Raw genomic sequence first — 12,380 nt, 5'->3', positions numbered from 1 at the left:
TTCCAAAGCAGGTAGGTCAAGTTTCCCTGTTGTTGCTGCCACACAATAGAACTTTCTCCCTCATGCACTAAGGGTGGAGGAATCTTACTGGTCTTTCTGCAAAACCCTTAAAACCTGTCTATTTGACTTACTCGATCAACACTGAATCCACCAACTGTATGACCTGCCTGATGGGATGGGTTAGGAGGGGGTTACCACTTCTGTTTCCACTATATGTATGTTGCTATCGGGCCACATGTAACTGGTTCTTTTCAGCACCACCATGCCTGAGGCTTTTATTGCGCGCTATACAAACGAAAAAAAAAAATAAAGTCCTGCTCACGACCCAGACCACCATCGAGTGTGCCAGCTTCAGCTCCTGGATGCGTGTTGCCCAGTGTCGGAAGATACCAGCCCCAGAACACACTTGATGGGTGCACTGCTACCAGGAACATGCACCGCACCACTCTTCTTCAGAGCTTCAACCTCTGCAATCCTTCAATTGTCGGTCCAGCTCGATCGGCCAGACCATCTTCGGGCAAGGACTGACGTTCATGCCAGAACTCTCTACCCATACGTGCAGGCCCTGAACTGAGACCCACAGCTACACAGCCTGTTCAGTGGTAGGGTGTCTGCAGGCTGGAGTTGGTTCAAGCTTCTCCATCAAGCAACGATGCTACAGAGGGAACCATCCTGATTCAGTTCCCTCTCCTTGCCTACCTCCTCCCGTGTCTGGCAGCCCCACCGCTGACCCCCTCTTACGGAAAGATGCTCTCTGTGGACCCAAAGAGGTCCTCCTCAGGGTCTGTAATCTCAAAGGCATAGTTTGTGTGTACAGCCATTGGAACTGTCAACCACTTTCCAGATGTAATATACTGGTAAAGTCTGGACACTGTGCTTGCCGACATGCCCATTCTAGGGGATTTGAATCAGTCTACTTTGAAAAGAACGTCTAGGAGGTGATAGCAATGATCTTGTGGCTGTGGTATTATGGTTATATCTGACTTTACCGCATCAAGCTTATAGACTGATCCAGAACTGTCCCCGGGTCCTCACTACCAATTGCTCAGTGGCTCTGAGTAACCTTTTTGAGAACTTGTGCCTTGGACTGCTTGAACTGAACTTTGAACCAGCGTTTCTCAGAGGAAGAGCCTGCCTTGTATGACTTTTCCGAAAAAAAATTCTCCTGTGTAAACTGAATTCAGCTCATTACTTGAACTTGATACTTTAGAACGAACAGTTCCACCTTTTTGAACTTTTTCTGCATTTGTGTTGCAATTGATGCACCATGTTCTGCTTCATGACTACAGTGATCAGTCTGCTTCCTTTTTTACTTCCAACTACTGCGATTGCTGCTTTTAGAACCACATGTTTTTAATACAACGGCCCGGCTGACCATCCCTGGACCCATTGAGAATACTTTCCTTCAGCTCACTTTGCATTATTCTTGTATATTCAATGTTTCTGATTGTTGGGTCTATGCTCCTCTCCCACACAACCTATCTTCTGGGTTCCCTTTTCGCCTGTTCCCTTTAATTGGGGAGATGTCTGCCTGGATCTCCAACTGGTGCTTAATAAACATGCATGCTGGTCATTGACTTTGAGTATTTGTGAATGTTAATAGGCAAGAATTAGAATACATCTAGTAAACATTTAAACCTAACGGATCTTACATAATGGATACAAAGTTAGTGTTTTTTAAATGTATGTTGCAGTTGGATTTTCAGTGCACTGGATACTCCCTCCTGCATGATGTCCGACACCCATCAAATCCTAATTTCGAGCCCTGCTTTCTGTTTTTGCCATACAATTGTCCTTTGTCCAGAAAAGTGGCCAAATGGCTATCTCATGGGTTAATCCCTGTCATTGTGAACCACTGGCTTTGTTTGGCCATATATGGTTCTGCCTTGTTGCAGGCTCTTTCCAGAGCATTGGAATGACACCTAGGTGTTTGGGAACACCTATTCACTCCAAGCCAGTTTCTGACACCCTAATCCACACATGACCCTGAGTGTGATCATGTTAGGGCTGAGCATACATCTAATAGGATAACATCAGTTTGAAAGTTGCATTGCTCCTCTTGGATGGGTTCGGGATATCCCTTTGTCCAGGAATTGTGCTTCTGAGGTCGTTTGGACTGCTGCTGCTGCTGCAAAGGGGGAGGGAGGCTTGTGGCCCAGACGATTCACTCCTGGGAACCAGTGCGCACAGTTGGTTTACATCAAAACTCCTTTAATGCCTTGCGGAAGTTTGTGTTTTTGCTGCTCCCTCATGGACTACATCGCCGTTGGACACCTTGGCTAGCTCTACTGCTGTTCCAGGCCACCAGACAGAATTGGCTTGTTGAAGCCAAGTCTTCGCCCTGCTCGCTGCCGTTCGCCTATTCTGCCCTTAAACATTGAGGGACTTCAAGCAGGGGTTGTCCTTCTTTGGGGATGCCCAGGAACAGCTACACGTCCCCTTCAGGTCTCTGCCTGAGGACACAAGGTATTGGACAACCTGCTACTGGACCTTGCCTTGACACCTGAGCTCACCCCTTCACCCAGGACCTACCTACCTCTCTAGGGAGAGCTAAAGGGGAATGCGAACAAGCCCCAGGAATTCCAATATCCATAGGGCATACAGTCCTCAACTGTAATGTAATCTCTTTGGAGGTAGAACCTGGACATTGGAATCTCTTAAGAGGTTCTTTTGGTTCACTAGGTTGGTGACTGTATCTATCTCTTAACAGGAACCTGTCAGTACCAACTTACCTGGTTTATAACAATATCCACAGTCTGCCTATTGGCTTTATTCTGCCTAAATCCAATTGGAGGATATTCATAATACTGCTGAAATCCAGAGGTAACTATTTAACTGATTATGTTAAGCATATTCATAGAGCGCCCATTCACCGTTTGGAATTCTTTACAGTATCCTAGCGCCAGGATGTCAATCGGTTGTCACACCGGACCAGGACTCTTGCCCTTCGCCTAAGATGTAGTGCTCAATTACAATACTTTTTCTTTCTTTTCTTCGAATTGAGCTGGGACCCAACCTGTATCAAACCCACTTTTACAAATACCCTGGGTCACAATGGACCATGAACCAGGCCAGTTGGTGGGAATACAATATTTTAAGTTCAAAGAAAATCAGTTGGAAGATTGTGCAGCAATCACTATTGGGGTGATAATTACAATACAAACGACTGAAATACACTTGGGTGACCTCCTACAAGGACATATACAAAGCACAAATGAATAGGGGCACTTTATCTATTCGGGTAGATGGCACTAGAGTCCCCCTGCGATGCTCCCTCAAACCCCAATTAATCGAATTTTGAGTGTATAGAAAGAAGCAGAGTCAGGGATATTAGGCAGCAAACAGAATCAAAATCTGACCTTCCCTCTCAAAATAAGAGGTACAAACTGATTAATTTTAAATGTCAAAACGGTTTAAAAAGAAACGGATGAAATAGACAGAATCAGAATGCGGTTTTGAGGCTAGGTGATAGATGCACATCACAGGGACAATATAGAAGTGAAAGAGTGACAATAGCTGAATTCCTGGATGAGATTTTCAATGTGGAAAGAGATTCGATTTTGGTAAAATAAAGCAGTTAAAAAAAAAATCGGTTCAAAAAGGAAAGGACAGCCTTCGACTCAGTCCACTGGGAGGCACTATGGATAATCATGAGGAAAATGAGCTTTGGGGAACAATTGATAGAATGGGTTCAGCCCCTGTATAACGCCCCCATAGCAGAAGTGAGGGTGAATGGCTGGCCATCCCGCAACATCCGATTGGGGAAAGGTACCAGACAAGACTGTCCACTATCGGCCATACTATTCGCGCTGATTGAGCCCCTGGCAGTAATTCTGAGAAACGCACCGTGGTCTGGTTTCCGATGGAATACAACTTGGGAGGACACGGTCTCTCTACGCGGATGATCTACTGATTCACCTGGGGGATCTGCAGTCTCTTGTCCAATAGTTACACAAATACTGATACATTTTGGAACCTTCAATGGCCTGAGAGTGAACTGGAGTAAGTTAATACTTTTCCCGGTTAAGGGAATAGACTGTTTACCTCCTGAGGGCTCCACATATAAAGTCGAATTGTAACAGTTCCGTTATTTGGGCATCATGATCTCGAACAGACTGGAAGACTATGTAACCCAAAACTTACACCCAATTGAGAAGCGCTTTGCACAAGACTTGGGCCACTGGGTGTCAATGCCACTGACCCTACTAGGAAGAGCGGCACTTTTCAAAATGCTGGCTATGCTGCAAAACACCCTGCTACACATCCCCATAGCAGATTAGCTATTATTAGGGGGGCACCCAAGGATAGCATTGAGTACCCTCCAATGCTCTGTATGGGAGGGAGGGATCGGGCTCCCAAACACCCAAACATACTACTGGGCGAGTCAGATGGCGGCTGTAAATGATATACTACACGGTAATCCAGAACTACCACACATACGAGCAGAAAATGTGGCAAGACACGGCAAACCCCCAATCGAGAGTTTGTACAACTTTGTGGGCTGCCAAAGCACGATAACAGCCCACACAACCCAAATCTGGATGGAAACGCACAGACACATAGGATGGGGAAACAAAATCACCCCCGTACAGCCCCTCTGGAACAATATTCACCTTCCAGAACTTCACAAACTACCTAAATGGCAAAACTGGGAAACAGCGGGAATATTGACAATCCAGCAAGTGATCCAAGAAGGCAAAATCATTCCCTTTGCTGAACTGTCGGCCACTAATGGTCTCCCACCTACCGAAAACTACAATCGCCCCATGCACTCACCAAACAAATGACAAATCTCACTGACCTGCCAGAATGTACGCCGATAGAGACAAACATTGTCCTGGATAGCGTGAATGCCAAAGTTACATCTGTCATGTATAACGCAATCTCCTCCTTTGCCACAAAGGAATTGTGCAGTCTAAAAGCAAAATGGGAGAGAGATGTGGGCCCACAGTTACCCGAGGTAAGGATGTCAACCCTAATGTACCCCAGAGAGACAGCAATATCGGCCAGAATCGGACTCGTACAATTAAAAGTGCTACACAGAATATACTATCCTCGTGTAGCACTATACCGCTGGGGCAAGACCACAGATACCAATTGCCTGCGCTGCAAACAGGAAGAGGGAACCTTTTACCACATCCTATGGCAATGCGCGCACATACAGTACTTCTGGCAAAAATGCTGTGACAGACTATCAAGGGGCATAGGCCAGCCAATCCCAAACAAACCAAAACTCCTTCTACTGGGGATTGTAGAAAAGGGAGAAATGTTCCGCTTCGAAAAAAACCTGCTATCAACGACTACAGGGCTGGCCAAAAGAAATCTCGCACAACTGTGGGGATCAGAGACCACCCCTCAATATGACCAATGGGTAACTGATGTGGACGCCTGTATTATAATGGAGCGCCGTGTCTATCAATCCAGAGGTTGCACTGGGAAAGCCGACAAAATATGGCAGAAATGTGAGCAGACTATGTAACGTATAAACAAAACTATGTGACCCTGACAAGTAACAATCGCACAATACGGAAATGATCCAGCCAGGATACTGTTATGCCATATGCTACTGTACTCTAAGAATAATGTCTAACTGCAGTGCCTTATTGAATGTATGTATGCAAATTATGTTTGTATATTGTACGTTGTTGGTTTTGGAGTAACAAAATATACAATGTGTTATAAAAAAAAAAAGAAAGGACAAGCTAGATTATCAAGACTAGATAGTTAAAGAAAGACACAGTATGCTCCAAGGTTTAATTTGCAACTTAATCTTTTCACCCCGTGTTCAGCTGTATGTGGGAATTACATAAATTATTCAAAATATAACTAAGGATCTATGCAAGACAGAGATGAGTAGAAGACTGGCTCTACGCTTGGAGATCAAATTCTCTGTGCATCCCTGTCCTTGAACAGTTTTAAACAAGTTATCAGGGTATGGATAGGATTACTTGGAGAGCAGAACAAAGACAAAGTATCAAGTTGGGGTATGCTATGTGTTGTTATGGGATGGGGAAATGCTCACAGTCTGCACTTGAGTTTGGGATTTGGGACAGTCAACTGGGTTCTGGACTCAAAGGCTCTGGTCACAGCAAGGCGGCGGACTCTCCTAGCGGAACAGCAGGGCCTGTCTGGTCACTGGATCACATGGGTACAGCTGGCATGCAGGTAGTGGGCAAAAAAACGGTCTGGTCACAGGATACTCTCAAAAGGAGTACCACAGCTTTCCCCCTTCTCCCTGAGTTAGTGGGATTTTGTTATGGGGTTTAGTTATGAAGGGTGGTTCTGCCTGTAGAGGAGGGCCTGAACCAACTATCCCTTTTCTGGCAGTGGAGTCTAGAATCTGCAGGGTGGATCTGGAATGTCTGAATACGCAGGCGCTGGAAAATTCAGATGAGTCCCTGTCTGTCAGCTTCCCCTTTTTATAAGGTGGGTGACTAACAGCATTTATTGTTGGGCAGGACTAAGCTAGACCTACCCGAAGAACCGGGTAGGTCAGCCTATGTTGGTCGCCTCCTCCAGGGCAAAAAAACGGTCTGGTCACAGGATACTCTCAAAAGGAGTACCACAGCTTTCCCCCTTCTCCCTGAGTTAGTGGGATTTTGTTATGGGGTTTAGTTATGAAGGGTGGTTCTGCCTGTAGAGGAGGGCCTGAACCAACTATCCCTTTTCTGGCAGTGGAGTCTAGAATCTGCAGGGTGGATCTGGAATGTCTGAATACGCAGGCGCTGGAAAATTCAGATGAGTCCCTGTCTGTCAGCTTCCCCTTTTTATAAGGTGGGTGACTAACAGCATTTATTGTTGGGCAGGACTAAGCTAGACCTACCCGAAGAACCGGGTAGGTCAGCCTATGTTGGTCGCCTCCTCCAGGAGGTGACTCAGTTTCTGGGGTTGTTTTGAGGTGCAAAGCCATCCCACAGTCATTTTTGCCTAAAATCAATTCCAACATAAATCGCACATTTTATACAGTTGTCTCATACAGAGCATGGTGTTCCCACTCCCAGGTCTGTGTGACATTATTTCGCCCTTCTAATAGTTTTTTGCGGTTTTTAGTGAAAACCGCTTCACCCAAAATCCCACTATTTTAAGCATGTATACATATTATCATAGAGCATATTTCCATTCATTTTTAATGTTCCATCATCTGTACATTTCCCATGATTCACATTCTCCTGGCGTTTACGTCCCCTACATGCTATGGACAGCCACAATATCTTGTTTGAAAGCCATGAAAAATTACCTTTAAACTGCAAAACTTTTATATTACTGCATTGTCTGGTTATAGAAAGAAGTTTTTAAAGTTTATTCATTAAATAGTCTTTTGAGCAAAATGAGCTGGCCTTTGTCCCTCAACTGGGACTATTTTATTTTTAGGCTAACACCAAATGTCAGTTTAGCCCAGGGCTGCCCTGGAGTTTACCCAGTTTGAGTGAATGGTAAGTGTCATTTCCAAAAGTAACACTTACGTGTCCCAGAATCTATTGTCTAAAGCTGAAGCCCAGGCTAAAGTCTGATGGGGGTGTGATATTCTTCCTCTTGGCCATTCACAGTTCCAAGGGCAGCAATTAACATGTATGTGTCCCAGACGTCCCACAAACTGAGCCGGGCACCCTTCCCCAGACTGGTCCACCATGTCCATGGCACTTCTCCTCTCATCTCCCGCTCTTTCCCATGGCACTTGCCTTCTTGCCCTCAACCCCTCCCTTGGACACCCCACTGTCACCCCCACCTGCACTTACCACTTGCACTGTGATTGTCACAATGCCAATATAAACGTTTTGTTATATATTTTTTTTTCCTATGCACCACCCCCATCCAGTTTGTGTTGTGGTGCCTGGAAACCCTTGTGCGTGCCATACAAATGTCAAAATAAATAAAACGTTTACATCAGAAATTGTCAATTGATCGACTAGAAGTGAAGCATAGTTCTGCTAGTGACCATGCCTATCTCCCACACGGTATAGTAGAGGGAGGTCTGGTGGATGATATCACGCATAGCCACATATTCTTGTAATACAATTCAAAAATTCAATATGCTTCATTGCATGCTTTCCTTCCAAAGATTGTCTCAAGAGTTTTTTGGCACTGTTTGCTGATATTGTCCTTTCTGACAGAACGTATATAGGCTAAAAAACATATTGCACGAGTACTTGAGACAATATAATGTAAGAATGAATTAATATAAATAAAACATCAGCATTGGTAATTTCAGGCACAAAAAAGTCAACTCTGTGATTGGTGGATTGGAGGAGCATGACTACAACCTGTAACAGATTTATCACATTTGGGCTTCACGCCAAATAATAAAGAAAAGGGTCATGCAACCGAAAAAAACGACTACACATTTGCGCAAATATTGTAAATCCTCCCTTATGCCAGTAATTATTTTACAATGGACAGGTGGTTCCTGCAATTCTGTGTTGGAATGATCAAGCCTGGACTGGGTATCCTTGTAGCTAATCAAAGGACGGGATTTGGAATTGGTTATTAGGGCTGCCTGCAGCTATAGCTGTGTTTACCCTCATGGCAGACAATTGGAAACATCGTCTAGTTGTCACTATTCGAAGATCTCAACTTGGCCTTAGTTGGGAAATTATGTATACCATTGTTCCATTTTGAAAAGGATTGTTTTGGAGGAGTTGTATAGTGATAAAATGCGGTAACTGGAGAATCCTACAAAGGTATACAAGAAGGGCAAGTTGGTTTAATGGTGTTCCAACCATGAACAGATTACCAAGTACAAACTTTATTTTGAACTAGCGAAAGATTATAGACCATATAGGAATGTTCCTGCTTATGTGATAGTTCCCTAGTCATAAATATCGATGTATACATGTTAATGTTAAAGGGCATTTGTACTGTGCACTATCACCACCGGAGTGGTCCCCTGGCGGATCTGAAAGAGGGCAAAGGGAGGGTGAGTTAGTGGGAGGAAGCTGGACAGGTGCAAGAGAGCAGTGATGTGCTGTTGGCAGCCTCAACCCGGTGGGTCCGTTGGCTGTGCCTGGGGTGTTTGCGGCCGGTAGTCGTCGTCTACTGTTGAGTCTGTGCGTATTTGTTTTGTTGTTGCAATGTAGTGAAGTTTGTGCGGTTTGTTGTGCTGTAGATTTGGGGTTGTTTGGTTTGGAGTTTGAGAGGTGTAAGCAGAGGGGGAATTTGTTGGTGGATTGGTTAGTTGGCATTTCTGTCTCGAAGTGAGGAGCTGGGTTTGTGTAATCGCCCTAGATGGGGTGTGGGGGCATTTCTGCATCTCTGTCCTGATATGGGCTTGTCCGGTATTCACACTGTCCTGTTATCTGACCTCCCTTTCCATCAACATCCTTCATAAACATGAACCTTACCTGGCCTAATTAGAGGGATTAAAGAGGACACATTGTCGATTATGCAAAAAGTATGCCCTTACTGAAACTTTAAAACACTGGGTAATGCATGGTCCAAAACATTGAATATAAGCGGTATCAAGTTTGGAAAGTTTGTAACTGAAAGTGAATGGTTTTGGGCAAGGCTAATGAATTGCCAGTCCAAAAGCATTAGCCCTTGTGCTGGTAAAATATGTAAATTATCCAAGAGTTATTTTTAGGGGAAAGGTTTAAATGAATTGAGAATTATTTTAAGAACATTTGGTTAGAAATTGTAATTTGAGAGTTATTGATTATAGATTACATGCAATGTATTTATTGTATGTGTGGTGTATTCTTTTTTTAAAAAATAAATTGCATACACAATTAAAAACAATAACATTTTTCCTTCTTTATTCTTAGGTGGTAACATTCGTCTCCTTCAAAGTGCCATAGCTCTGACCCACATTAAACACGTCACATCTGAACTGTACCCTGGAATACCAGTAATTTTCTGTGGGGATTTCAACAGCACACCATCATCCGGAATGTGTAGTTTTTTTAAAAATGGTTCCATCTCTGAGGATCACGGAGACTGGCTCTCGAATGGAGAGGAAGAGCGATGCAATATGTCGCTAACCCATTCCTTCAAATTGAAAAGTGCTTGTGGGGAGCCTGCTTACACAAATTATGTGGGTGGGTTTCATGGATGTCTGGATTATATTTTTATTGACTGTGATGCATTGGAGGTTGAGCAGGTTATTCCTATGCCCAGTCATGAAGAAGTGACTACACATCAGGCATTGCCAAGTGTTTCACACCCCTCTGATCACATATCACTTATATGTGACTTAAAGTGGAAATAAGCTCTGTGCTTATTTGCCTTTTTATGGGGCCTTTAATGGAGGACTTTCTCTAGTATTTTTCATGCCCCCGTCATTTCTACAATATTAATGACACCAAATGTAAATCCCAGAAGAGATCCGCTTTGACACACCGAAGACCTGTTATTTTTCCACATCTGTGTTCATATCCCAAAATGGCTTCAACTGTGCAATTGAAACGTCTGATTTTGAGAAATGTGGCGGAAAGACTTTTTTTTTGTGTGTTAATGTTCAAACTAACTTAACTCAATGCGTTTATACTACACATAGTTGGAAACCCTGGTACTCTGGAACATTTCATATTCTCATATCTTTGTAAAGATGGAAACATGATTAGATATTGTACATTACTTGCATCGAACGGTTAGGTACCCTGTAATATTTACCCACTACCTTTCTTCTTGCATACATTTGAAAAGAAACTATTTAAGAGACAAAGCTTTTAGGAGTCACTTTTTTTTATAAGTGATTTGTTAACAATGACATTTTATTAAGATATATGGAATGCATATAAATTAATGTGTGTAAGTAACACTGCATTTTAAATTAAACACATGCAAACAATTAAGCAGGGTGACTTGACGGTGTGAATCCATGTGATTTGTTTATATAGCTCTCACTGTAGACTGAACGGCCTTTTAGTGCTAATATTTACTATACATGGCACAGCAAACTGGCAACAGGCAGGTTGAAGAGCCTCCTCTCTAAAAAGCCTCTCAAGACTTATGAATCATAGATTCCACCCCCCACCGCCACTTTGAACGCTAAACTTGTCAAACAAAAACCAGCCGAGATGGCTGCCCCATACAAGGTTGGTCTTTTTTCACCTCTCAATCTCCCTGTCCATTTCATGCTAACCACCCTTATCTCAGCCAGATCCTGAAGGCTTCTGGCTTTCCTCTAGGCTGTATCCCCCACAGGCTGACTTGCGGTACATGGCCTTCAGTACATCCGGCTATTGGGGGCGTGGACTAGAGACAGCAAACATTTTGCCCTTTTGTCAACCCTGGTGGGTTTGTATCCATCTCACAGGCCTGATGCTCCACTGAAGGCGGCTAGTGGCTTGGGACTGTTCCTCAATGGGTCAGAAGTTTAGATGAGCAGGAATATAATGCTGATCTCCTTTGACATGAATCTAAACAATCGGTCCCTTCTCCCCAGAAGGGAGCCACTCCCTGTGAGGCCAGGTAGGGGAGCCGCCTCTGTACGACCCTCCCTCCCTAAGGGTCTGGACAAGTGGGACCTCGCTGGTTGTGACTCCCCTCTCTGGAGGACCTCCCTGAATGGCTACATTGTCTTGAAACAACTGTTTGCTCAGCAGGTTAAACGCTCACTGCTTGATCTGTGTTTGATCTGCAGGTCGCAGGTTTGAATCCCGGCAAGGTCAACTCAGCCATTCGTCCTTCCGAGGTCGATAAACGAGTACCAAATTCGATTGCATGCATTACTAGTATTACCCAAATATGTTCTATGTAAAGCTCTTTAGATTAAAGCACTATATAAAAAACAAGGTAGTATTCTATTTTAACCAGACCCTTCTGCTTATCGTGATTTACAACAAAATTGCGAAATCAGATGTTTGCCACCATTACCGCACAGTATATTTTAATGGCTGCGGAAATCCATATGTAAAAGATCCTCCTCCTATAAGTAGCTAGCTGAATGAAGGGTGCGTGTTTAACAGCTTGCCTTTTATTCTTTTATTATGAAAAGTTTAATGGGGTTGTGAATACCTCTGCTTTGGTGCGTGCGATCAGCGTGTCAACGAAGCAGGTAGGCTGACGGAGCAGGAGGCTCCGTTCAGGAAAGGAGCATAGACTAGAAGCATGTTCATGGTACAAGAAGCTGGGAAACCGGAACGGGCAGAAGACGCAAGTAATATGGAGTGAGAAAGATGCGAATATTGCATATCATGGCTGGAGAAGTCTCTATGAGCATGAAATCAGAGCAATGAACATGGTCTATAAAGGTTGTTGAAGCTGTTCACAGTGGTGGTCAGTCAAAATATTAAAAACAATGTCGAAAGACAATAATGTCAAAAAGTCGAAACATAAAGTCGTTTTTTTTATTTATTTATTTTTTGGCTCTAGTATATAAAAAAAAAAAAGGTCAAAACAAAAATACTAAAAAAGGGGGGTTGGGAGGAACCCCCCCCATTTCG

At 43.7% G+C, this 12,380-nt stretch overlaps 1 protein-coding gene across 1 annotated transcript in view; it reads left to right on the top strand.

Moving 5' to 3' along the window:
* PDE12 (phosphodiesterase 12) overlaps positions 1-10,335 on the top strand; it is a 104,372-nt gene extending 94,037 nt beyond the window's left edge. Inside the window, exon 3 of the mRNA XM_069643679.1 lies at positions 9,759-10,335. Coding sequence (XP_069499780.1) covers positions 9,759-10,201 — 443 coding nt within the window. The 3' untranslated portion in view covers positions 10,202-10,335. The remainder of the gene's footprint in view (positions 1-9,758) is intronic.
* The last annotated feature ends 2,045 nt before the right edge of the window (positions 10,336-12,380 follow it).

The sequence above is a fragment of the Ambystoma mexicanum genome, chromosome 2p (assembly GCF_040938575.1).
Source record: "Ambystoma mexicanum isolate Mex_15411 chromosome 2p, UKY_AmexF1_1, whole genome shotgun sequence".
Taxonomy (NCBI): domain Eukaryota; kingdom Metazoa; phylum Chordata; class Amphibia; order Caudata; family Ambystomatidae; genus Ambystoma; species Ambystoma mexicanum.
The sequence above is the reverse complement of the archived record's forward strand: the minus strand, read 5'-3'. Positions and strand labels throughout refer to the sequence as shown.